Below are 27,963 nucleotides of genomic sequence, written 5' to 3' on the forward strand. Positions count from 1 at the left end.
AATGTCATTGTTGCTGATGGCTCTTGGAAATCAAGGTTGACAAGTCTGTAACCTGAGTGCCAGTGGCCCTGTTCTAACCTAAGGCAGATATTCGTAGACCCTCCTGCTAAGTCTGATGTCAGAATCCTCTCCAGGAGCACCCACTGCCTCTGTCATGGTTGCTACTTGAGATGACCCTGGGACCATCACTAGCACATATGTTGCCTTCAGGCAAATCATGAAAAGGTATCTTTTCTCGAGATCTTATGCTTTCTTCTTTTGTAATATTAACTTAATATATTGATTTTTTTTGGAAACCAAAATACATCTGTTGGAAAATCGTTATAAACAGCCCATATCTGATGTCTACCATATGTTTGACACCCGCTAGGATGGGATATCCTTGGGTAGTATACTATCTTCATAAACCATTCACAGCAATCCTGGGTGATACCTTTTTTGGTCATCTCTACTGGAGATCTACCCCCTGCCCTAAAATAAATCCCTATCACTCTCCCCCAGAAAGAGTGGTCTGAGACTGCTGGAAATGGCCCAGTTGTCCTGACGTGCTAGCACTGGAGGTTGTCCTACTTTGGTATGTAGGAGGCAACTGAACTGCCCCCTTCTCTTGGTCAGTTGTACAGTCAATAGAAGAAGATGATATGGCAAGACATAAGATGCTAACTAGATGTTATTAGCCAGTCAGCTGTTTCCATTTCTAGGCAACGTGATGGAAGGAAACTAAGGGTCTTTGTTCCAATTAAAATTCAGACTTCATTCCATTTTTTCCCAGTCCCTGAATTTGCTAATTTCACACTTCAGTGATTTGCAATGAACGCAGTTCCCTGGGGCTTTGCTGGTGCATTGCAGACTGTATTGCAGCCCAAGCCTCTCCCTCCCAACACCTAGCAGTTTGGGTGTGCAATCTGAAGATGTGTCCTAGGTGGCAGAGTCCACTGGACTTCATGATGAGTTCGGGAAACTCAGAAGGTGAGGGCATTTTCCGCCCAGCAGATTCTAACTGGTCACTTAGAGTTTTGAAATCAGTGTTTCCTATTTCAGACGTGCTACAGTCACATGGGAATCCTCATGCCTTGATGCCTCTCAGGAAAGACTTTTCTCCACTTTTTCCATCCAAGGCTGTAAAACTAATCTAGTAGAGTGCAATGAAAGAGCAGAGTGAGGTTGGTTTCAGAGAAAATGATTGTCCTATAGGCCCAGTGACCATATTAAATAAGAAGTATTACCATATTTATTTATACTCTGCCTATATCCAAAAGAATATGCAATACGTTATAATTAAGAAGTTGTTTCACTGAGTCTAGAGACCATTATACAGTATAAGACCAAAAAGCATTAAGAGGCAGAGGAGATGACTGGTTTGATCTCCTTGCAAGTCTCTCTCCCTCTCAAAGAGTGTTCTCCATCACCACGATTTGAAAGCATCGATTCTTTAGTACTCAGCCTTCTTTTGGTCCAACTCTTGCATCCATACCTGACTCCTGGAAAAACTGTAGCTTTGACTGTACAGACAAAAGTGATATCTCTGTTTGTTTGTCATAGCTTTCCTTCCAAGGAGCAAACGTCTTTTAGTGTCATGGCTCCAGTCACCATCTGCAGTGATCTGGAGCACAAGAAAATAGTCTGTCACTGTTTCCAGTTTTTCTCCTTCTATTTGCCTTGAAGTGATGAAACTGGGTGCCATGATCTTAGTTCTTTGAATGCCAAGTTTTAAGCCAGCTTTGTCTATCTTGGGTGGCCATGCATAGCATGGCTCATAGCTTCATTGAGTTACACAAGCCCCTTCGCCATGACAAGGCTATAATCCATGAAGGGGATGAGCCACTGGGGAAATGATTAAATCTCCCAAGATACTGGGGCTAGGTCCATATTTCTCCAGAGGCTTTGTATGAAATGAGGTTACTAGAGCCCCTTCCCTCCTCTTCCCACAGCCCAGCAAGGAGCTTTGACTTGCCTTCCCTGGAAGTCCCCTAATACAGAGGGGTCTGACTGCCTGCAGCTCACCAACCCACCCCTCTCTCACTCACCCACCAAGCGAATGATCTCCTGCTCTGTATACACCAGTCATCTCATCTCTGATCTCATCTTCCCTGTCTGTGATTGCGTCTTTCCCCACCCATCCTCCCAGGCCCATCATTACCTGATTCCTGCCAGGTCTCATGTTCAGCACACACTTTATCAAACACCTATTCTCTGCAAGACACTTGGTGTTATTTCTCCCTCCTTTGAGTCTCCAGAACCCTTGGTTGCCAATTTCTTTTATACCTAGTGATTCTGTTTATTTCCCAGTCACAAGTGTCCTTAACCCTCTTCCTCCATTAAATTACAAATTTTATTAAAATCTAGTTTTTCCAGTCTTAGCTGTCATCATGTTTCCTGCAGCATCCAGGCCCCCATCTGGTCAGAAAACAGTAAGCACTCCTTGATGAACTGAAGGGAGGAAGGAAAGAGGTAACACTCAGTGCCTTCTGCCCCACACCTGGCTGGAAAGGTGGCCTGCTGTCCCTATTCAGGTTGTGTGCTGGTAGATGTGGACGTCCCCAAAATTTATCAGTCTCCCCTTCATCACAAGTGCCACTGTGCACTTTCTCTTTCTCTGGTCTCATAGAGTCAGAGAAATTGAAATATCTGGAAAGACCCGGTCCCCTGGAGAAATGCCCACTCAGACCTTGCATTTGTGTATTCCTATCCCTTGGAGTCCATTCCATCCTCATGTTGATGATTCCCAAGTTTAGGTCCACTTTGTGGACTGCGCGGGGCCCTAGGCCTTATGTCTGCTTGCCTTTTAGACATCTTCTCTTGGATGTCCACAGAAAATCACCTTGCCCGAATCTGTTCTCAGCTTCCTCCTGCCTGCAGTCTTGCTGTGTCTTCTGACCCTGTGAGTGGTCCGGCACACATGTCCTTTCTCTCTCTCTGCTGACGCATCCAGTCTGCATTTGGGTCTCTGGTATCTGCTTCCCACTCTGTCTCCTTGGCCACTACTCCAGGCCTTGCTATCTCTTGCTTGACCTATTCCAGCACCCCTTTTGCTCCCCCACCCCACAACCTCCCACCATGCTGTCTTTCTCTCTTGCAGCCAAAAGGTGTAACTACACATGAGATCATGCCACTTCCCTGATTAAAACCATCAGGATAGCGTCCAAACATCTAAGCAAAGCTTACAAGATTCTGTTCAGCCCTCTTTCCTTATCTCATGCAGCCTTCCCCCACCACTGAAAGCTTCTCATTCAGCTGTCAGGCCCTGTCCCACTGCAGGCCCTCTCACTTTGGGGCCTTTGGCAGGTGCTGTTCCCTCTTACCTGTCCGACACTTCGCCTTGGTTCACATCTCAGCATTTCCTTCTCCAGAAAGTCTTCCCCATCTTCCTCCCCAGAAGTCTGGATCGGTCGCCCCTATTACATATTCCCACAGCTCCCACATACCCCAATACGGCACTTACTAGAAATGCCCCTGTGACTCGCCTCCCTCCTCTTCTTGGTAAGGACCATGCATTAGGTCTGCCTCACTTCCTATCGCAGCTTCACCTCACAGAGCGACGTAGTATAGCAGATGCCTACTATTTGCTGAATGATTGACTTAATTTCTGCTCAGGCTGCATCCTAGTCAGAATGAAAGTGTTGAGAGTTTGGCAGCTCCTTATTTGGTCTCTAGATATTATACCCATCTTCTCTGTAGTCCCCTGATGGCCTTTCAGAGCAGGTGAAGTGCAGTTCCTGCGTGTGGTTGGGCCATCTAAGAAGACTCTTGATAGCTGTTTGCATGGGATATGAGATGCTGCTCGGATTCTCCCTCAGAAGTACCCTGGGCTGGGGCTGGATTAGAGAGCCCAGCCTACAAACAGCTTGGTGGGGACCTGGCTGAATAAGCGTGCTGATCAGTTTTTAAAGAGAAAACTACTGGAGACTGAAGGGGCTTGGAAGACTCCTAGACACTGAATCTTTGAATGGAACTTTGCAGGGTGGACAAGAATAAGTAGAGTGTGGTTTGGGAGGGGGTCAGGCAGAAGGAATTTACAGGAATAGGCTGAGCACATGAGCAGTCCAGTTATTCACCTTGGAATCATACCAGCAGAACTTCAAAAATTAGTTGGCTGCAAAGAAATCATTTACAAAAATTCAGTATAGAAGTAATCTCTGGATTTTAGGAAAGAACTGTCAGTTATCACCTATTTTTTCAGCTAAAGGATGACATGAGACTCTACATTCTTCTTCAAACTGCATATATATGTCAAAGCTTTGTTTGTTTGTTTAGTTGAAAGAATGTTAGTTGGTAGTACCAAAATCCCAGTAAATAAAACAAAGAATGACGTGATCTTATCAGATATGAATGTGTTAGTCGCTCAGTTGTGTCCAACTCTGCCACCCCATGGTCTGTAGTTCACCAGGCTCCTCTGTCCATGGGATTCTCCAGGTAAGAATACTGGAGTGGGTTGCCATTCCCTTCTCCAGGGGATCTTCCCATCTTCCCAACCCAGGGATCGAACCTGGGTCTCTTGCACTGTAGGTGGATTCTTTACCATCAGATATGAGTGAGGCTAAAAAGCTTCTCAAGAGTGAGATTTTACAGTCATTTCCTTCTGTCTCTATTTTTAATAATTAAATGTGTTTTTCATAAAGTGTATGTATAATGCAGGGGGCAGTATTTCAAGCTTCCCAAGGCTTTGGCTGCATGGGTGGCTATGGAAAAACAATGGGTGTGGAAGTGAGGTAGCCCTGGGTCCCAGCATCAGCCCTGCTGCTTCCTTATCACTGTGTGGACCTGGTTGGACACTCCATCTCCCAAAAGTCTCAGCATCCTTGCACGTAGGGTAGGGGTTATCAGATCTGCATCACAGGATGTTTGGAGGGGTAAAGCAGAAAATGGGTACAAAGCACCTGGTGCTGAGCCTAGGGAAGGACCCTTACAGACCATTTAATCCAACCTCTCCATTTTGTTTTCTTTAAACTGTTCTTAATTGCACATGATAAATAGTATAAATGAGCTTATGATGAAAAGATTTATTGGCTCCACTGCACCTCCCCTCACCTGCATCTCCATCCCCAAGGCAACCTGCTTTAGTTATTTCTGTTTCTAGTTCTAGTTGTTATCTCCATAATGCGTGGTGATACGAGGTTAACCTCTATTTCTTCATGAGCAACTTTAAACAGTGCCTATTGACTCCCTAACTGTAAAGATGAAATTTTAGGTCATTTATATCTGTTCCCTCTCTTCCTCTCAATATTTTGTTATGTCACATTTTTTAAAATTTATATTGTCCTATCTCATAGTCAGAAATAGTATACTTACACTTCTTTCAGTAACATTATTTAGTATCTTGACTCTTTCCATGAAAGATGAGGAAATCAACAGACCTCGCTTCCTTCTAGACTTCTATCCCCTACTTCCTGTCGGCTGCCCTTTTACTTTTATATTGTCACAGCTGCATTTTCTGTAACATTTGTATTTTGCTCTTTATCTGTGATTTTCCCCTTAACTTTAGCCTAGCAAAAGGAGAAAAAAACCAAAAGCAAACACTTTTTACATTATTAATCCGATGCAAGTATTGTTCTGTGCTGGACCAAGTGCCATGCTAAGATTTTATTTCCTTCCCTCTGATTCTAGGATCAAGACCCCCAAAACTCCTTATTTTAAAATTCAAAAGTACTTTCAGAGTTTCTTCCAGTTTAATTTTTTGAAATAATAGATGCATAGTAATAATTTAGTAAATACATACAAGTAGGAAAAAACTGGGAGGAAGAGAAAGAGGAATAGAAAATAAACACCTGAAAATCCTGCCCTGTGGAGCATTTCTTAGAAGTGTTCACACAGAGTAATCAGTAACATTGAAGAAAAAATTCTTCCCATAGTGATAAGGGAAAACATCTAGACCTGTTAAGAAAACCCAGGATAGGAGAGATTCTGTCCTAAGTCTAAATTCCCTTATGTGCCGCAGACTTTCAACTTTCATTCCACATACTTATTAAGCGTTTGCTATCTGCTAGTCACTGTGCTTATTCCTGGTAATAAAATATAGTCAAAAATAATCATTGTCCCTACCTTCATGAATGTTACATTCCAGTAGAGGGAGGTAGATATTAATCAAATAGTTACATATAGACATGTACAATACAGACTGAGTTCAAACGCTAGAAGGGAAAAGAGCTTGGTTCTTTGAGGACATATAACAAAGGAACCCCGTGGGCAGAGAGGTTTTGGAGGGATCCAAGAAGTCTCCCTGGAAGGAATGATGCTTAAATTGAGATCTGAAAGAAGAGTGGGGATTTACTAAGCAAAGGGCAGGGAGATAGGTTAATGAGCATTCCAGAGAGAAGGTAGAAATTCAGTGATGAGTATGCAAATGGTGGATTCAAATTACAGAAAACTGCTGTCACTGGTGCAGAAAGAGCTGGTGGGGAGAGGAGTTGGGAAGAAACCCACTCTGGGTGGCCTTCCTAGGCCAGGGGCCAGATGGTTTCCTAGGAGAGTGGAAAGTCAAGTGTGATCCTTTGGAATAGAGATTGGACGGGAGTTGGTCAGTGTTAGCATCGGTGCCAACTGTGAAGCCTGTTCGGATCCCCAACACAGGCCTCGTGTGCTCTGAACTGGACATTTTTATCAGCTGTGATGGCCTCAGCTCTTGAATGCCAAACAAATACCTTCCACCTTGCAGAGTATCTAGCCACCTCATCATGCAAATAACCACATAGTTCATCCTTGGGAACCTTCCAGACAATGCCTTCCCACCTCTGTGAGGAAATCACACCCTTCTTTCCTCACCTTCATTAACAAATGGCATTACAAGGTAGAGAACACACAAGAAGCATGCTAACAGGAAGCACCCCCAGACAACCTCTGGTCCTGCATGTTGCAAACCTGAGGGAGAGGCAGGGTGCAGAGAAGGGTAACTGGAACACTCCTGTCTCCCCTAAGGAAACTGAAATGGAAGCTCATCATGTAAAATTAAAGCAGCAGCATTTGTCTTGTTTTGAGGTCCCAGAGCCTTCTTCCCCTTTCTCTATCTCCTAACATGGCTGCTAAGGTCAATTTTATTGACATTAACAAAACAGAAAATTGATAGTTCATGCAAGGGGTAACTTTTCTAGTAAGAAAGCATTTCAAGGAGCAAAGCCATTTTTAGGAAGAAAATAAAGCAAGAAAGATAAAGCTTAGCAGAGAAAAAGAGGGAAAAAAAAACTTAGCAGGAGGGGTATGTATACCAACCCTCTGCTTGAAATACTTGAGTAATCTCTCATTGCACCTGAAATAAAATCCAGGCTTCATCCCATGCTATGAGACTTCACATGATCTGATCCTTCCCTACCATTAGGAACTCAGACTGTACTATGATTACTTGCATCTCTATGCTCTAGTTTACTTTCTGCCCCGGGGCCTTTGCACCTCTTATCTACATGACTGGCTCCCTCTTTTTTCATTCCTTACTTAGATAACTCCCCCCTCAAAAAGCTTCTCCTTAGCCTCCTCTCTGAAGTAGTCCCTTCCCCACATCCAGTCACTCTAGCCTATTACCCTACTGTGTCTTACCACTATCTGAAACTTTTTGGTGTTCACTTGTTTTTATCTCTCTCAATTACAGTGGAATTTACATGAGTGCAGAGATCTACTCTAACTTGTTTAGCATCATATCTGCAAAGCCTAGAACAATGCCTGGTACTCAATAAATATTTGTTGGATAAATGTATGTAATAGTATTCTCATATTTGGAAGATAGTCATGTGGATAAATAAATTCATTTATTCATCTAAGAAACATACTATAACAAATATGCACTCATTTAATAATTATTGCGAGACTGTTATGTCCTGGGCACTGGAGATAAAAAGTAGAACTAGAGGCAGACAACATTCCTCCCTTTAATGAGCTCATAGTATTGTGGTCAGTGTGGAGAAATGTGGAGAGAATTCAAGACAGAAGGACTTACTGGTCATGGGAGGTGAGGAAGAGCGAGAAAATGAGCCCCAGATCTTAGACTTGGGCAGATGAGGTTATTGTGCCATTCTAGGAGCAAAGGAACCTCAGATAAGAAAGGGAGGGGGCCAGCTTTAGAAATGTGATGCTCTGGAAATATCTAGCAAGGAGGTAGATATCCAAATCTGGAGCTTGAAAGAGACATCTGGCTAGAAATAGAGTTGACAAATCAAAGGCAGCGCTTATAGACTTGGGAATAGGTGAGACAAGCCGGGTAGAATAAAGTGAGGAGAAGAAAAGAGGGACCTTGGAGAAAACCAACATTTAAAGAATGGTTAGAAGTCAAACCTGCAAGAGAATCTAAAAAAGAGAAATTGAAATAATGGACACCGGCAGAACTCATTGTCATAGTGCCTAACGCATCAGGAGGACTAAAAGTTGTCCACTGCACTTGGTGACAGAGCAGTAATCTCTGCCTGAGCCATGGCATGGTACAGCAGGCCGTGATATTTTTGTTTGCTGTGAACGGAAGTGAAGACTAGGAAATGGAGAGAGAGGTAAAAGGCTCCTATAAGCTGCTTGGCCCTGAAAGGAAGAAAAAAACGAAAGGGGGCTGAAGATATAGGCTAGAAAAACACATTCAATAATACTCTAAAGAGCAGAACAAGCATATTGAATGGAAACTACTGGGAAGTTGCTTTGGTTTAAAACTCTAGCCATTAGAGTTTGAAAATGGATTGGGGTACCTCCAGAAGCACTGAGATCTTGATTATCAGAGGTATCAAAGAAGACCCTGAATGTTATGTTAAGATAGAGTAAGGTGTTCAATCAGTAATGTAGGCTTCCACTGTAAGAAACTGGAGAAAGAAAAACAAATCCAAAATAAGCAGAAGGATGGGCATAATAAAGATATGAACAGAAATCAGTAACATTGAATGCAGAAAAGCTATAGGGAAATATACATGAAACTAAAAGCTGTCCCTGTTTCATTTCTTATACTGGTAATTTGTGTCCTCTCTCTCTCTCTCTCTCTTTTTTTTTTTTTTTTTCTGATCTGGCCTGGACAGAGGTTTAGCAATTTTATTGTTTTCTTCCCCCAGTGAATCAGCCTGAATAATCAATAGCCAGATTTTCAGATTATATAATGAATCAAAGGATCTAAGCTTAGACATAGCAAGGAAAACCAAGTTGCTTAATTTTCTGGTTTGGGTTTTAATTAAGAAGGGAAGGAAACTTCCCCCTCTGGCTAAGAAACTGAGAATTACACCCAAATCAGGCAGATCCCTCTGAGAGTTCAATTGTCCTCCATCTGTTATCCTCACTTCAAAAACTGAAGGGAGTTTAGGAGTTTCTTTCTTGAGCAGCTAGCTGGCCTGCTAGATTTCCAGGATGGCCATGTTCCACCCGTGCCTGGTAAAGAAAGCCAAAGGTACTCATGATTCTGATTTTCTCAGGTGCTTAGAATCCAAGAATATCAGAGTTCAATGAAGGCTGGATTTTACCTCATTCGAATCCCCACAGTTTAAAGAAGAGAAACCAAGGCCCATGGAGGGTGGCTTGTCTAGGTGGCCTCCATACCCTCTGATCTGAAATCCAGTGATCATGAACTGGCCCTGGGACAGACAGTAAGCCCATTAGACCATATCTTCCAGGCCCTCAGAGAAGGAAATGGCAACCCACTCCTGTATCCTTGCCTGGAAAAATCCCACGGACAGAGGAGCCTGGCAGGCTTACACTCCATGGGGTTGCAAAGAGTCAGACACAACTGAGCAACTTCATTTCACTTTCCAGGCCTGCCTGCCCCTAATCGTCATAGTATATGTTTGCTTTTAAGCTTACTTTTATGCATAAAGAGTCCCCATGAGAACCTGTCTGTCTGGGCCCTAGTCCCTCTCCTCTCACCCACTGGAGTCAAGATGGAGAAAACCCACCAGACCCAGGCCTTCGCACTGAGGCATCCTGCCCATTAGGATTGGCTACCTGCCTTGAGCCCATGCGCCTGAGCTCACCACCAACCAGTTGAACATAATCTGGGTCCATCATTCCTATCTGATCCCACTGCAACTTTGAATTCTTCACCAAATTTCTTGTAAGACTGTAATGAAAATGTACTGCACTCTCAGTATGTCCAGGTCTGTGCTAGGAGGCTATACATTCTCTCAGTCCTACTCATTAAAATAGATATTGTTCTCATCCTCATTTTTCAGGTAAATAAATAGGCTCAGAGAGGTTAAGCGATGTGCTTAAAAATTAAGATCCCACAACTAGTTAAGTGGAGGAGTCAGGGTTTGAACTCAGGTCTAACTGACTCCAGTGTTCAAACCTTTAGTGAGAAAATTCTTCCTGATTTAAAATGAAAGTTCTCTCTCTGTTTGCAGTCTCAGGAGGAAGTCTGTGATTTGCTGCATGCTGCACCCTTCCAAAACATCTTGCCTAGAGTCTACATCAAAGGTAAGAAACCTCTGAAAGCAGCTAAATACTCGCATTACCACATGTAAAATAGATCTCCAGTGGGAATTTTCTGTGTGACTCAGGAAACTCAAACAGGGGCTCTGTAACAATCTAGAAGGGTCGGGTGGGGAGCAAGAGGGAGAGAGTTTCAAGAGGGAGAGGACATATGTATATCTGTGGCTGATCCATGGTGATATTTGGCAGAAAACAAAATTCTCTAAAGCAATTATCCTTCAATTAAAAAATAAATTTAAAAAAATAGCCATTTGAATTTGAACCTTATGCTCACTTAATCTCAGTAAACTCAAATCTGCAGTCAGAAAAGAATAAGGTTAAAGCCTTGGGCAGCTGTTAATGCTGGAATTGGAAATGATGCTCCAGGCCTGTTCCTTGGGTCTTCTAGAACATCCCTAGTGTGTTGCTGTCTAGGTTAGTCTACATCCTTCAAGTGATGAGTAACTCACCACCCCATGAGGTAGATGATTCCACTGGACAAAGATAAAACAACATGTTTCCTTATAGTGAGTCCTAAACACACTTGTCAGAACCAAGGAAAACATCTCTACATGTTCCTTCCAAGTGCTGGAGTTGCAAGTATATCACCAAGTCCTCTGAGAGCTCTTTCTTCCCCATTTCCCCTGGTGTGCCCTGAATCTCGTTCTCTGCCTACCATTCCTTTTGCAGAGGGTGAGCGTCTGGAGGTCCGGATGAAACGCCTGGAAGCCAAGTATGCCCCACTTCACCTGGTCCCTCTGATAGAGCGGCTGGGGACCCCTCAGGTACGATCCTCCTATCATGGACTCATAGAACCTAAAGGAACTTTTAGAGGGAGAGAGAGAGCATTTGGTCCAACCTTCTCCTTACAGATGGGGAAACTGAGGCCCAGAGAGAGAGAAACAGAAAGTCTAACAGCACACAGCCTGGCAGTGGCGGGGGCAGGTCTGGAATGAGATTCGTTGACTCTCAGGCCTACCCCCTCTATCATCTGTCCTGCCAAGAAAGAAGGAAGTCAGACAAGTATCTGTTACTCCCCGTTAAGTATGAAGAATTCCGCTGTTACCTCTCAGAATTAAAACCACCCACCCTGCAGGTCGGCAGCTCACCTTTGGGTGCTGTGCTGTGGTCATGTCTGAGTCTGCAACCCCACGGACTGTAGCCCACCCCCGTCCATGGGGATTCTCCAGGCAAGAATACTGGAATGGGTTGCCATGCCCTCCTCCAGGGATCTTCCCAACCCAGAGATCGAACCCAGGTCTCCCACACTGCAGGTGGACTCTTTACCACCTGATTCACCAGGGAAGCCCTATCTTTGCTAAAAAAGAAAAAGAAGAATTACAGGAACACAAGATGTTTACCACAGCATTGTTTGTTAAAGCAAAAACTGGAAGCAACCTAAATATCAATCAGTAGCATGTTGACTAAATAAAATGGGGTAAAATCATTTAAGCGATGAATACCTACCAAATCATAATGAAAAGGGAAAGTCAGATCTAGATACATCAGTGTGGACAGATCATAAACCCACGGTTAGGTGAATAAAGGAAGTTGCACAACAGGTCATGGAGTTTGATGCTATGTGGATTTTTTTAAACACATACCAAAAGCCACATAAAGTGAAACTTTTCCTAGGACATGAAAGGGCCCAGTTCATAACGGTGGCCACTTGTGAAGAGAGATGAAAGAGACAGAGATGGATAAGGAGATCAAACACAGCTTTATCTGTAATGTTCTCACATTTTCAAAGGTGAATGAGCTCAGGTGTTAATTCTGTAGTTAAAACTCATTTTTATAAGCCTGTATCTATATATGGAGATGAGTGAAAGAGGAGGACCCCTGCCTTCAGAGAACTCACAGACCATGCAGGTAGTTGGGAAAAAGACACCGGGAGAAAGGGAGGTAGCAGGAAGCATATATTGTCTCTTTTCAAGTTGATTCAAGCTGAATCAGGCTTTTAAGGGCAGGGGGCAGGGGGCAGGGGTATTCAGGAAGAAGAGAAAACAGGGCGCTGTAGTGAGACACACCATGATGGCTTGTTTTGTTGAACAAAACCGACTATTTCCAAGGTTTAGGATTCAGATCCACTCTTGGACTTAACATCCCTAAGGTCCTCTGTCCTGTCACAAAAGCTCATGAGTCAGAAAGCTTCATCCTCCTCAGCAAAAGGCAGTCTCTTCTCTCAAAAACCATGGCAAGTGTTAGAACCCAGGGCGGAGCCCCATCTGCCCAGGTGTCAAGCTCATGAGCTAGACAGAGCCAGACCCCCTGTGGGCCACCCACCTCCTACAAAAACAGTGACTAAACATTTAGTGGCATTTGGGTTCTTTAGTCACTACCGAGAGAATTTAGATACCGTGAAATATGAACATTTTCTTTTTTGGCTTTCTGGAGCTGAACACAGAAGATCCTCTAAAGATTGCCTTTTAGGGAGAAATCCCCCAAGCCAGCGACATATAAATGTGTCTGCTCCAGGGTTGGTGTCATCCTACAAGAATCTGGCCTCTCGCACCCAGGCTTTGGCATGTGTTTCCACTTAGAAGTATGTGAATTCCTTCCCTGTTCTGGTGAACACTATTTCCCTGGGACTGGTGGAAATCTCAATTTGTCAAATGCTGATATTTAGCAAACAAAAGCCTAGACATTCTGCCGGAGAGGAAATGCCAGTTGTATAAGTCTCCCAGCCCTTAAGGAATAGTCCAAAACTTAGTCCTCCTGTAGAAAAAAGAAAAAAATGTTAAATATTAACTTCCAAGCTTGCTAGGGTTCAGGGAACTCACAAAACTTCTAGGTCAGTGATAGGGAAATTCTGCTACATATTTAATGTCGGAAGGGTTCAACTGTGCTACATTGCTTGTATTTGTTTCTAGGAAAAACTGAGGTGACCTGGTTTTTTACCCAGTGCTATCATGAAAAGAATGTTCTGTCAGGGAGTTGAAGGACTATTCTTCCCAGCTTTATCCCTGAACTGTTGTATAATCTAGTGCTAGAATTTAATATCTTTGATCTTTGTTTTCCCATCTGTAAAATGGGCAAATAGCTGAGCTGCCTTTCACAATCATTATGACAAACAGATAAGTAAAAACTTACAAAAAACAGAAAGGAAAGAGTGGGCATGGGATATTAATCTTCTCCAAAGTATCCTAAATGTAATCAAAGTACTCCATACAGAAATCTATTTCCACATGATTTCACAGATGCTTTTGCTATACCCTTAATTAACAGAAAAGAATGGCAGAGAAAGAGAGTTCCACTGAGTGGAACTGAAAAGAAACGGCTGAAGTTTATGTTAAACACACACATACACACATAGTATATATTAAAAACACAGTCACACATTGGTGGTATATGTGATAATAATCTATAATGCACTTTTTCAGAGCAGAAAGAAAAATCATATCAAAAGAAACAAGGGCAAGAAAGAAAACTCAAAACATAAAAAATACAAAAGAAGCAACAAATACAAGAAACAAGCGTAAGAAAAAGCATTCTGCCTTATAGTAATCAATGAAATGTGAAAGAGTGGGGTACAGCTATTCATCTCCCAAGTTTGTTAAGAACTTTTCATGATAATGAAGTATCAGATTTGGCACAGATAGACGCACAGCGGTTCAGCTTTTCTTGGGACCAGTTTGTTACTAGGTAGCAAAAACCTTTTAAAACTACTTGTATTCTTTGAATAGTTGTAGGATTTTAGCCTAAGAAAATAACCAGAGATAAGCTCAAAAAGTGTATCTAAGTGTGTATATATATATGTGTGTGTGTGTGTGTATAAGTGTGTATATATATGTACATATATGGAAAACAGGGCTTCCCAGGTGGCACAGTGGTAAAGAATCCCCCCGCCTTTGCAGGAGACACAAAAGACACAAGTTTGATCCCTGGGTCAGGAAGATCCCCTGGGGAAGGAAAATAGCAACCCCTCCAATATTCTTGCCTGGAGAATTCCATGGACAGAGGAGCTTGGCGAGCTACAGTTCATGGGGTCTCAAAGAGTTGGACACAACTGAGCAACTGAGCATGCATGCACATAAGAATATTTACTTATGATCTGTCTATAATGTTGAAAACTTGTGAACAATTTAAAATAACCAACAAGAGTAGGACTAGAAGGAAGCTCAAGAGGGAGGGGACATATGTATACCTATGGCTGATTCATGTTGATATATGGCACAAACCAACACAATACTGCAAAGCGATTATCCTCCAATTAAAAATAAATAAATTTAAATTAAAAAAATTTTAAGAGTAGGACTAAATAAATGAAGTATATCAATGGCTATTTTATTTAGCCATTAAAAAACCATGTTACTGAAGATATTGAAGGAAATGGTGTTTTATAGTACTAATATCTTGAGAAAAAGACAATGTAGATAGTATGATGCAAATTTTGTTAAAATAGATACCTATATATAATCATATGTATACACACAAATCATACATAAGTTATCTTAAGAAAGTTTGTCTCTTGGTGATGGGATTCATGGGAGGTTTTTTTTTTTTGTAATTTTTTAATAACATTTTTACAGTTTTTTTCACTTTCTTTTTCTTCACTTTCACTTTTTTTCCCACTTTTTTACTTTTATAGATCATAGGAGGACCCGTAAAGGTAAACTTTTTTACAGGAAAGGGACAAAGCCCCTGACCATCTCAGTCAAGGCCCTTTGATTGGCTGTAGTTCGGGGTCACCAGAGTTCAAAGCCTGTCTGCAGATTTATTGGGTTGGCCAAAAACATCATTCGGTTTTAAGTAAAAATGAAACACATTTTTCATTTTCACCAAGAACTGTTTTGAACGACATAGTCATTAACCAAAAGAACTTTTTGGCCAACCCAATATAAGCCCTGTTGCTGATTCTTTAGATCCTCCCTCAATTGTCAGGCCCTGAGGACTGATTCAGATTAACTAAATTAACAGGAGATTATCTGGTAAACCAGAGCTCTCTATGTTGGCTTCTGAAGGAGAATATCCATGACTCAAGAACAAGTGTGGGTTCTTTCCTTACAGAGCATCTTTGCTGTACCAGGAGCTCTCTTTCTAAAGCAGGAGCCCTGCCAGGGTCTAGGCTCTACCACAGAGCATTGCCTGGTGAGGGCAGAGTCAAGCATGGGGCTCAGGGTTTTTTAGAAGAGTTATTTCTGGAGACCTGTGGCAGCTCTGTGCTCTGGAGTATTCTTTCTCTGTCCCTGGAACCAAGATGAATCACCGTGAATCAGGGTTCCCTCTCCCTCCTGTTTGAAACACAGATTGTCAAATTCTTCTTCCCCAATTCACAGTTTTGTCTGAGACTTTTCGGTTTGTAGTTGTCATGACAGCTACACTCCTGACCCACATTCCTAACAGGCTCCAGCATTGGTGTTTCCTGACTGATTTCCCTTCATGGATTAGTTTAATTGAGGCTGCCCTCTTTCTCTGGGCTAGAGGGTGGGAGCTGTACTGGGAGTAATCAGGCTGGCTCCCCCCATCCACCCTGAACTCTCTGGAGAGCTGATCCCAGGAGTGCCCTGGGGACCTCTCAGTCTCAGAAACCAGTGCTTTTTAGCTTTGTTCCTAGATCTGGAGATCTTATTTTGACCTTAGATGTTAATATCTATCATCTTTGCTTTTGGTTTTGGGATCTCTACTCCTAGGTATTTTTTCCTCCTACAGATGGTAATGTGTTTTGATGTCTAGCCTGCTGATGATTAGAGATGCAATAACTAGAAACCAAATGATCAGTTTAAATTCTTAATAGAGATTGTTGACAGTGGTGAGAGGACTTATAACTGGAGGAAATAATTCTGTAAAATCAGTGGTAAATTTTTAAGAGTAGCATATGCTCATTGTAGCACATTCAACTGTACAGAGTATTTGTGGTAAAAAGTGAATACCCCACCTACTTCTCCAAGCCCATCTGTTCTCACAACTGATGGTAATCCTTCTAGAATGTTTCACACTTTCACACAACCCCCACACACAGAGTTCTGTGTGTCTGTCTGTGGGATTGTGTTATTGGTGTCTTTTAATAGGATTCTAGTGTATGCACTTTTCTGCAACTTGCTCTGTTCACTTAACCATTTAATCTGCATATCTAGACTGCTGCTGCTGCTAAGTCACTTCAGTCGTGTCCGACTCTGTGCAACCCCATAGGCGGCAGCCCACCAGGCTCCCCCGTCCCTGGGATTCTCCAGGCAAGAATACTGGAGTGGGTTGCCATTTCCTTCTCCAATGCGTGAAAGTGAAGTCGCTCAGTTGAGTCCGACTCATAGCGACCACATGGACTGCAGCCCACCAGCCTCCTCCATCCAGGGGATTCTCCAGGCAAGAGTACTGGAGTTAGGGTGCCATTGCCTTCTCCGAGACTACTGGGATTCAAATCCCAGCTTTTCCACTCACTGACTGCCTCTCTGAACCTCAGATTCTTCTTCAATAAAATGGGGATAATAATGACATCCACTGCATGGGGTTTATGTGAAAAGTAAACAAAGTCAGTACTTAGCAAATGCATAGAACAGGGCCTGGTGTATTACACACACAGTGAGTGTTCACTAGTGGTAGCAATAGTTCAGTAGTAACAATAATACTAGCAGTTGTATCATCTAAGTCTTTTCAGAGGCTCCCTAGCATTCAGGTAGGTTGCTGTCGTTCAGTCACTCAGTCATGTCTGACTCTTTGTTCAGTTCAGTCGCTCAGTAGTGTCTGACTCTTTGTGACCCCATGGACTGCAGCACGCCAGGCTTCCCTGACCATCACCAACTCCGAGCTTGTTCAAACTCCTGTCCATCAAGTTGGTGATGCCTTCCAACCATCTCATCCTCTGCTGTCCCCTTCTCCTGCCTTCAATCTTTCCCAGCATCAGGGTCTCTCCCAAGGAGTCAATTTTTATCATCAGGTGGCCAAAGTATTGGAGCTCAGCTTCAGCATCAGTCCTTCCAATGAATATTCAGAATTGATTTCCTTTAAGATTGACGTTTGATCTCCTTGCAGTCCAAGAGACTCGCAAGAGTCTTCTCCAACACCACAGACCACCTTACCTGACTCTTTGTAGATCTACTTGTATCACATAGGTAAATTTAAACATTTTTAAACTATTCCTCTATCGATGGCTCCTAGATTTTACTTACCCAAAGACTTCCCTGCAGTTGAACTAAGGTTTATAAACTACCTTGCCTGCTTTGGGCAAGACATCAGTTCTGGTGAAGAAATTACAGATGCTGCCAGCTTCAGAGCTTGGGAATCTTGGGTGAGAGGTGGAAAATGGGGTCTGAGAGGTGACGGGAAGGTCCGTGTGCTCTCCTGTTCCCAGCAAATCGCCATCGCTCGGGAGGGCGACCTGCTGACCAAGGAGCGACTATGCTGCGGGCTGTCCATGTTCGAGGTCATCCTGACCCGCATCCGGAGCTACCTGCAGGACCCTGTCTGGCGGGGCCCACCGCCCACCAACGGCGTCATGCATGTGGACGAGTGCGTGGAATTCCACCGGCTCTGGAGTGCCATGCAGTTCGTCTACTGCATCCCCGTGGGAACCAACGAGTTCACAGCTGAGTGAGTAGCCCCAGGAAGATGAGGTCACCCCCCAACCTGTTCATCCTCCTAAGAGCCATCGTACAGCCAGAGCTCAGTCAGAAAGGGGTGGGATGGTCCAACAGCAGTTTACTGAGCACATGCTTTATGTTGGTCAGAGTGCTAGGTGGTGAACGTAATCCAGTGCCAAGCAAAAGTAGAGATAGTTCCTGGTGTGGGGGATTCACAGAGCCTAGAGGAGATGAAAGTATAGACATAAGGTGGATTGAATGAGGCCACTTGGCAGCAAGGACAGGAAGGACAACAGATTCCCAAGAGGAGAAACAAGAAGATTCAGTTAAGTCTGACTTTGTGACCTCACGGACTGCAGCACGCCAGGCTTCCCTCTCCTTCACCAACTCCCGGAGGCTGCTCAAACTCATGTCCATCGAGTCGGTGATACCATCCAACCATCTCATTCTCTGTCATCCCCTGCTCCTCCTGCCTTCAATCTTTCCCAGCATCAGAGTCTTTTCCAATGAGTCAGTTCTTTGCATCAGGTGGGCAAAGTATTGGACAAGAGGATTATTGGAATTTAATTCACAGACTACAACTGAGCTGGAACATTGCTTAGGATGCAGCTCTTAGAGGGGAAAAGGAGACCTCCCAGGAAAAGCTCCAGGTGGTTGGAGGCAGAGATGGGGTGTGTGCACATCAAGGCCTCAGGACCTCTAAGGTTCTGTCTTCCCGAGACTGGAAGGTGGGCTGATGGAAGGGGCAGGAGGGAGCCCAGGTGAGGGCTTGGCATCAAGACCTCACTGCACACTGCCATCTCCCCCACAGAACCCCAGGGCTCATAGAACAGAGAAAGGCTCCACCAGCAGCAGCTGGGCCTCACCTTGATCATGAGGCCTCTGCTCCTGAAAAACAGGGAGAGGGGGGCCTTGAGAGGGACCCAGTCCTGTCCTCAGAAAAGACAGAAGCAGAGCCCCATTCTCCCGTCACTTGCCCAGCTACAGAGCAAGAGCAGAGTGTGAAGAGAGTGGACCAGGCCTGTCCCCTGGAGCCAGGAGCTCGGGAGGAAAGACGCATGGGGCCACAGAGGTCCCCCTGGGGGAGTGGGATGGGAAGGCTGTTTTTCAGAGAGGCTGCACTTTCAGCGACAGCAGTGGGGAAGCTCAGAACCTTTGCAGTGAGATTCGGCTGCTGATGACAGATGAGAGATTCAGCTGAGAGATGCCCCACGGCCTCCCAAATCACCTATTGAGAGTTGTGGGTGTGAAGGCTTAGCTTTACCAGAAATGAGAGGACTGGTAACCCCCCACATCAGCAGCATCTGCTCATGGCCCACTATGCCCCCCGCCCATCCCTGCCTTCGCAGCCTACACTGGCCAGTTGGTCTGGTTCAAAATGGCCCTTCACCTCACAGGTTTCCTCTGATTCTTGTCCAGAGCCAAGACAGAATCTCTTCAGAATTCTGATTGGTTGAATAAATCTCAAAGGCTGGTTGGATTTTTTTTTTTCTTGCAAATTTGTGTTCTTCAAAGCTGATTTTTCCTATGTCAGTGGGGTGACAGACTGACACCTCTTTGTGGTTAGAAGGGCTTATATTATAACCTCAGTCCTGGGAACAAGTGAATCCATACTCGCAACTTCCCTTGTACCCATTTTACAGATTAAGAGAATTGGCCCAGAGATGGTCCAAGATGAGGGGTCCTCCCCCCACCCTCCCCACCTCTCACTTCAGCTGCTTCCTCTCCCACTCCCAGGCAGTGTTTTGGAGACGGCTTGAATTGGGCTGGCTGCTCCATCATCGTCCTGCTGGGCCAGCAGCGTCGCTTCGACCTGTTTGACTTCTGTTACCACCTGCTCAAAGTACAGAGGCAGGACGGGAAAGATGAAATCATTAAGAATGTGGTAAGCAGCTCGTGGCTGGGGCCTGGGAGAGGGGGCCAGGCCAGACAAGCAGGCTTTCATCTGCCAAGGAGGGTGAGCTCCTTGTGGAGGCCAACTCCCCACACCGCAGGTAGGTGCGGAGACACTCAGCAGCTGGCAACCTTCTCGTTGGAAGCCATGAGTCACTCGCTTGTAAGCCGCCAGGATGAATCAGGTCACCCCGCAGGGCAGGGCCAGCCTCCAGAGCTGAAACACACCTTCCCTGTGCCAGTCAGAGTCTGCTCGTGTGCTTCATCATCTGCACAGACACTGTTGTGCAGGCATGGGGATGGGATGAGCGCTGTGGTGGGGTAAGCAGGGCTGCTTGGGAGCATGAGGAAAGGCCAGCTAAACCAGGCTGAGGGGCTGGGGAGGGGCCTCAGAAGGCTCCCCATAGAGGCGATGCTTGGGCAAAGTCTGAATGACCAGCGGCAAAGAGACAGGCAGAAAACAGGGTGCAGACTGGGGGAGATGTTCTAGACAAAGGGGCTGGCTAGAGTAAAGGCACAGAGGTGTGAAGATGGATGGCTGGAACAAAGGGTGGGTCTTCAGGACCAGCCAAGAGAGAAAAAAGGCAGGCACCACTTCATAAAGGTGGCAGTTTTCATTGAAGTAGAATATATGTAACCTAAAACTTTTCTATTTTAACTGTTTTTAAGTGTTCAGTTCAGTAGAGTTTAATCATTTTGAACTGTTTACTGCATTAAATGCACTCACTTTGTGCAACCATCCCCCTATTTTCTTTTTCTTGCTGTTATTTAATTGCAAGAGTTCTTTCTGGATATTAATCCCTGATCACATACATGATTTGAAAAGTGTTTTCTGTCATTCTTTGAGTCGCCTCTTCACTATGTTGATAGTGTCCTTTGATGCATTTTTAATTTTGATGGATTCCAATTTATTATTTATTACACTCCATCTCCAGAACTTTTTGTCTTCCCCAACTGAAACTCTATGCTTGGTTAACACTAATTGGTCATTCTCCCTCCCTCCAACCTCTGGTAACCCTTCACTTTCTCTCTCTATGAATTTGACTGCTCTAGGTACTTCATATAAGTGGAATTCTTGAACTCAGCATAATGTGTTCAAGGTGTACCGTGTTGTATTAATAGCATGTGTCACAATCATCTTCCTTTAAATTGTATTCCATTGTATGTGTACATGGCATTTTGTTTATCCATTGATCAGTTGATGGACACTTGAGTTGCTCTCCTGGTTTGGCTGTTGTGAATATTGCTGCTGTGTCATGAGTGTCCAGATAACTGTTCCAGACCCTGCTTTCATTGCTTTGTGGTATATACCTTACATTGGAATTGATGGATCATGTGGTAATTCTGTCGTTAATTTTTGAGGACCACCATACTGTTTTCCACAGGGACAGCACCATTTTACTTTCCCACCAGCAATGCATAAGAGTCCTAGTTTCTTAATATCCTCTCAGCACTTGTTATTTTCTGTATATTTTTGGAACTAGCCACCTCAATGTGTATGAAGTGGTATCTCACTGTGGTTTTGATTCATGTTTCCTTAACGATTAGTGATATTAGCATCTCTCTGTGTGCTTATTGGCTCTTTGTTTATCCTTCTTTGGAGAAATGTCTGCTCAAATATTTTGCTCACTTTTTAATTGGGCTGGTTGGTTTTTTGTTTGTTTGTTTGTTTGCTGTTATTTAATTGCACAAGTCCTTTCCTATTCTGGATATTAATCTCTAATCATATACAAGATTTGAAAATGTTCTCTTTCATTCTTTGAGCCACCTTTTCACTCTGTTAATAGTATCCTTTGATACAAATGCTTTTTTAATTTTGATGAATTCCTATTTATTATTTATTACCTGTGCTTTGGTGCCATATTCCAATAAGTCGTTGCCAGACTCGGTGTTATAAAGCTTTTCATCTATGTTTTCTTCTAAAGGTTTTATAGTTTTTGCTCTTATGTTTAGGTCTTTAATCTATTTTGAGCTTATGTTTTGTGTATGGTGTAAATTAAGAATCCAACTTCTTTATTCTGTGTGCCAGTCTTCCAACACCATTTGTTGAAAAGACCATTCTTTCTCCATTGAATGTTGCGGGCACCCTTGTCAGGAATCATTTGACCATATGTGAAAGGCTTTATTTCTGGGTTGTCTAATCCATTGGCGCATATGTCTGTCTTCATGTTAGCACCACACTGTTTTAATTACTGCAGCTTTGTAGTAAGTGTTGAAACTCATGTAAAGGGTTTTATGATCAAGTTCACATTTCATTGTCAAGCTCTGGGCTCCCATAGGAGGCCTTTAAGCAAGAGAGTGGCATTACCATTGAAGCATCAGGACGCTGGAACCCACCCTCAACTATATTCTTCCCTTGCTCTCGATCTCTCTACCCCACTCCTCCCACTTCTAACCTACATTCCCCTGTCCTTCTCCAGCCCCTGAAGAAGATGGCAGACAGGATCAGGAAATACCAGATCTTGAACAATGAGGTTTTTGCCATCCTGAACAAGTACATGAAGTCTGTGGAGACAGACAGTTCCACCGTGGAGCATGTGCGCTGCTTCCAGCCGCCCATCCACCAGTCTCTGGCTACCACCTGCTAGGCGGAAGGTCCTGCAAACCTCTAACTGGAGGAGAAGAAGCAGGAGAGAGAAAGCCACGGCCAGCCTGCAACAGGGTCCGACTGGACAATGTGTGAGATGGACCTGGAAGCACACAAGAACCTCCCCAAACACATCTGCACCTCCCGAGGGCTGGGCCTCTGCATGCTCTCCCATGACATCTCCATGGTGGTTTTTCCATAGTGTAAATGAAAAAAAAAAGAAGAAAAGAAACAGGGCAGTACTTGCTTTTTTCTCTTTTTCCCCTCAGCTGTATTAAGAGCCCTAGTTTCACCCTTTCGCCATCTCATGGTCCCCACATCCGTGGTTGGTACCCAACACCTCCTCCCCTGATTGTGACCTCCTGTGCAGTGCCCACACGCAACCCCAGGACTGAAGTCTTAGAGATGGAGAAAAGAGTGTGGCCATTCCCTAAGATGTCAGCCTGGCTTGATGGGCATGCTTCCACTTCCAAGCATCTTCACCTCCTCTGGCTCCCTTCCCCCACTTCTCACGGTGTTGTCTTGTCCTGCTCCAGATGCCAGGGATTCAACAACCAAGTGTACTCCTGGACCAGGCACTGAGAGCCGTGGTGAGTGGGAGACGAGGTTCCTGGTATCAGTACCATGGCAGATGGTGTTGAGATGTTGCCTTTGGCCTTCCATGGACTCTTAAAACCACATCCTGACTCCCCTCTCAGGGCACTCCTAGGGAGAACTCAGAAATGCGTTCACAGCTGGAATGAGTGGATGGACTTGAGGTAGGAAGATGGTCAGGCCTGCTGTGTAGAAGCAGTATTTATGAACACAGCCAGGAATTCCATAGTCCAAAACAGAAAGCTGTTATAACACCTCATCAGGCTGATGGTGAGAGACTCCTTTATTCATTGAACAAATACTTAGCACCAAGTCACAGAGTGAACACTGGACTACTGGCCAGACTTGCACTGCCCACAGCATTAGCCAGCAACCAAATTAGGGGCCACTTCTTGGCACAGAATCTCTCATCAAGGAAAACCCTCACAAGAAAGAAAATATTCAAGGGTTATTTTAACAGAATCCAGAAACACGTTGGGGTCAAGGAGGTAAGGAGTGTAAATAATACTTATCAATGAGCTTTTAATACCAACCGACCCAGGGATCAAACCACGTCTCTTGCATCTCCTGCAATGGCAGGCAGATTCTTTACCACTGGCACCACCTGGGAAGCCCCTTTAATACTAAAATACACCCAAAGAAGAACCCTGTTCTAATGAATCGGGACTTTTATTGTCCATGAAGCTGAAAGATTCTGGAGACATTTGACCTTTGGCTTCTATTCTTTGATGTTCCTTAACTTAGATTCTGAGATATGGGTCATATCTCACAGGGACATTGTTGTTATTCAGTTGCTCAGTCGTGTCTGAGTATTTGTGACCCCATGGACTGCAGCACACTGGGCTTCCCTGTTCTTCATCATCTCCCAGAGTTTGCTCAAACTCATGTCCATTGAGTCAGCAATGCCATCCAACCATGCCTACTTCCATTTCCCAGAATGAAACAAAATTCCTTGCAGAATCTCTTACTGAGCATGGGGAAGCTGTTTAGAAGGACAGAAGCCTTTGGGAAATGAATATCTCCTTACAGAGCACGTTATCATCAAAGGGAATATATGAGTCTGAGCTTGTAAGAACATATAAAATGAGACAATTTGGTATTTCTTCCCTTGCCCAGGAAGGCAAAGAGAGAAAACAAACCGATAATGATCACCTCACTCAGGGCAGATGAATGGAAATTGTTCCCATTAACCAGATGGCCCATTTCATCCCCAGGCAAGAGCAAAGAAGTGTCCATAGAAACAGGTTTGTGTCACCCACTCATGCTTACCAGGGAGGACAGAGGTGGGGCTTTCCAAGTGTGGTCCAAAGGCCACCTCCATCAGGACTTCTGAGATTAGCACATTTGATGCAGATTCCTGGGCCTACCTCAAACCCACCAATCCTGCATCTCTGGGAGCAGAATTGAGAAATCTGCACTTGCCACAAGTTGGATTGTTCTGTTACACATCAGAGTCTGAGGACCACTGCTGTAGAGGCCCCCTTCACTGCTAACCTTGGGCTTTGAGCTCCCTCTGAGCCATGAAAGAAAATAATTGTAGGGAAGGAAAGTGAGTCAGGGTACAAGTTGTCAGATCCTCCTGTTTGGAGCTACCACTTCCCATTCTCATAGGAATAGTATTTCTCTCTCTCTCTCTCTCTTTTTTTTTTTTCCTTCTTGAAGATTATACATGTGTCCCAAAGGCAAAAGTGAGGGGTTACACCACATGGGAGAACTACATGGTAAAACTCACCTTCAAAACCCGCATAAAATTTCTAAGCTCCAGAGTCTTCTGAGTCTTCAGTCCTGTCTGGGTACAGTAGCTGGCTTGCTTTCTCAGCTACTTGACTGTCTATTAAGTCCTGGAGATCATTCTAAATCCTTGACTATTGCCTTGTGGAGATTTGGATCACCCTTTTGATGAGATTGCTATTTCAACAGCCTGCCCCTCCCATCCTATCGTAGCCCTGACTTTGACCCTTTGGGTAGAATCCCATTGTCCTCAAGAGATTTTATCTCAGTAAATTGAGGTCTTCACCTTTAGGAGAGATGTTTCATTTCCCTGGCTCACCAGCAGCATTGATTTACAAATACAGAACGGGTTTAATATTCTTTCCTTCCTGGTGTTACTGCCCCTCTTTTGATTTTTTGTGTATCTAAGAACCAAGAAAAATAAAATCTTAGGTTTTAAAAGGTTTAAAAAAATTCTGTTTCAGAAACTGTCAAATGTACCATATTTGTATTAAGAGTTGTCGGGGATTTTTGTACAATGAATTTACATTTATTTATGGTGACTTATATTTACGCTTGTGATCAAATAATGATGTTAAATTCTTAAATCATATTTGCTATGCAGCTGAAGATGATATTTTGCTTTGTATTTTGGGGTACCTGTGTTGAGTTGATAAACATTTCCATCTCCATTAAAACTGCTTCCAAACTCGTGAAATGAGTGTCTTGTCTTGATTCTGGTTCATATTCTAGTCCTAGTTAATCTGTGGAAGACCATGGGAAAACTGGTAACTAAGGAGACAACCTGAAAGAGAATGGAGGAACATAAAGAATATAAAGATGCTGCACCCTGAACTAATGGCTTGTTTTACTTTCTTATTGGGGGAATTATATCTTTGTAAACACTCTGGGCTTGATATTGGAGATAGTTCCTGAGCCTCGGGCTTTCTTCATCTGACAGTATAATTCTACAGCCTAGATTCCTAGTGCTGTTTTTTATTTGTTTGTTGTTTCTGTTTGTTTGGGGTTTGGGGTAGGTTTTATTTTCTTAATTGGAGTGTGGTTGATTTACAATGTTGTGTTAGTTTCAGGTAAAGTGATTCAGTTATATATATAGCTACTCTTATTCAGGATCTTTTCCATTATAGATTATTTTAAGATATTGAATATAATTCCCTGTGCTATACACCTAGGCCTTTGTTATTTTTAAGTTTTATATATATATTAGTAGTAGTGTGTATCTGTTAATCCCAAACTCCTAATTTATCCCTCCCTACCTTTCCTCTTTGATAACCATAAGTTTGCTTTCTGTGTCTGTAAGTCTATTTCTGTTTTGTAAATAAGTTCATTTGTATCATTTTTTAGATTTCACTTATAAGTGATTATCATATGATAGTTTGTCTGACTTCACTTAGTATGAAAATAACTTGGTCCATCCTTGTTGCTGCATATTGCATTATTTTGTTCTTTTAATGGTTGAGTAATATTCCATTGTGGAATATTATGTATATATACATACACACACACACACACCCCTTTCATGTTAATGGACATTTACATTGCTTTCATGTCTTGCTATTATAAGTAGTGCTGTTATGAACCTTGGGGTGCCTCTATCTTTTTGAATTAGAATTTTTGTCTTTTCTGGATATGTGCCCAGGAGTGGATTGGTGGATCATATGGTAAGCATATTTTTAGTTTAAGTAAGCCGCATATTGTTTTTCATAGTGGCTGCAACAGTTTATGTTCCTACCAAAAGTGTAAGAGGGTTTCTTTCTTTTCACATTCTTGCTGACATGTTGTTTGTGTTCTTTCTGTTGACAACCATCCTGGCAAGTGTGAGGTGATATCCCATTGTAGGTTTGATTTTCATTTCCCTGACTCTTGTCAATAGTGAGCATCTTTTCATGTGCCCATTGGCCATCTGCGTGTCCTCTCTGAGAAAATGTCTGTATAGTTCTTCTGCCCATTTTTTCAGTCAGGTAATTTATTTTGTTGATGTAGAATCATAAGAACTGTTTATATACATTGAATGTTAACCCCTTGTTAGTTATATGATTTGCAAATATCTTCTTCCATGCAGTAGGTTGTCTTTTCATTTTGTCAATAGTTTTCTTTGCTTTGCAAAAGCTTTTAAATTTAAGTAGGTCTCATTTTTTTACTTTTGCTTTAGGAAAGGAATCCAAAAAAAATACTGCTCTGATTTATGTCAGAGTGTTTTGCATGTGTTTTCCTCTAGCAGTTTTATCAATCTTACATTTAGGTCTTTAGTCCATTTTGAGTTTGTTTGTATAAGTTGTTAGAGACTGTTCTAAGTTTACTGTTTTACCTGTGGCTGTCCAGTTTTTCCAGCACTACTTATTGAAGAGATTGTCTTTTCCTCCATTATGTATTCTTGCCTCCTTTATTATAAAAGAATTTACCATGAGTAAATGGGTTTATGTCTGGGCTTTCTATCCTATCTCATATATATCATTTATCAATACATCCCTAGTTCTAAGAGGAAACATGAAACTAATATGTAATAAGGTCTGATGTGTGTGGGCATTATGCTAAATTCCATTCATCCATTCTTTTGAATCAACCACAGTCACTGTGCTAAATTCCACTTTTGACAGAGAGACTATGCAGTGTGTTTATTTTCACGTGGTTACTCAGTGACAGCTAGAATTTGAACCCTGTTCTAAAGGCTCGGCTTTTGCTGTTACACTATACTAAATCAATCATTCAGGCTGGACCTCAAAATTGGACTTAGTTTGACTACTGGACTTCAGGGGGGCTTTGGAAAAGTAAGATAGAGTAAAACCAGCTATAAGGAGGGGCCCAGCATAGTGGCAGGGAAGTTCTCAGGCTGAAGGCACCTGGGGACTTCTAGCACTCATCAGAAAGGCTGGCACTAGAAGATCACTAGAAGGATGTGTTTAAGACTAACACTGATACTGGGAGCATCACAACTCCCAGATTTACACAGTGTTACACAGCACCAGATTTCCTAAAGACCAACCACTGAGGTGAGTCCTAGGAAATTCATTAGTGACCCCCTTCATTGCTGCAGTCTGGGCTACCCTTGAGTTTCTCGGGGCCTCAGGTTGCTTATCTTCAAGGTTGATAAAATAACCCGAGGTTCCTTCCAGCTCTGCTATCCCCATACTAGCTCATTTCCTACTGGTGTACCTTGAGGGATCTGACTACTTCACAAACTCAAAATCTTTCTCACCCATATGATATCACCTCCAATTCTCATCATTAGGGCTGGTGTATTTGATCTAGTGTCATTGGAGCACTATTAGTCTGGAGAGATGTGCAGTGAAA

At 43.3% G+C, this 27,963-nt stretch overlaps 1 protein-coding gene across 3 annotated transcripts in view; it reads left to right on the forward strand.

Moving 5' to 3' along the window:
- CYFIP2 (cytoplasmic FMR1 interacting protein 2) overlaps positions 1 to 25,361 on the forward strand; it is a 132,561-nt gene extending 107,200 nt beyond the window's left edge. For all 3 annotated transcript variants that reach the window (XM_065918993.1, XM_065918994.1, XM_065918995.1), the window contains 5 exons: positions 10,287 to 10,359; positions 11,044 to 11,138; positions 17,639 to 17,877; positions 19,605 to 19,752; positions 22,181 to 25,361. In XM_065918993.1, the coding sequence (XP_065775065.1) occupies positions 10,287 to 10,359; positions 11,044 to 11,138; positions 17,639 to 17,877; positions 19,605 to 19,752; positions 22,181 to 22,348 (723 nt within the window). In that variant the 3' untranslated portion in view covers positions 22,349 to 25,361. The remainder of the gene's footprint in view (positions 1 to 10,286; positions 10,360 to 11,043; positions 11,139 to 17,638; positions 17,878 to 19,604; positions 19,753 to 22,180) is intronic.
- The last annotated feature ends 2,602 nt before the right edge of the window (positions 25,362 to 27,963 follow it).

This window comes from Muntiacus reevesi, chromosome 1 (assembly GCF_963930625.1).
Source record: "Muntiacus reevesi chromosome 1, mMunRee1.1, whole genome shotgun sequence".
NCBI classification, from domain to species: Eukaryota; Metazoa; Chordata; class Mammalia; order Artiodactyla; family Cervidae; genus Muntiacus; species Muntiacus reevesi.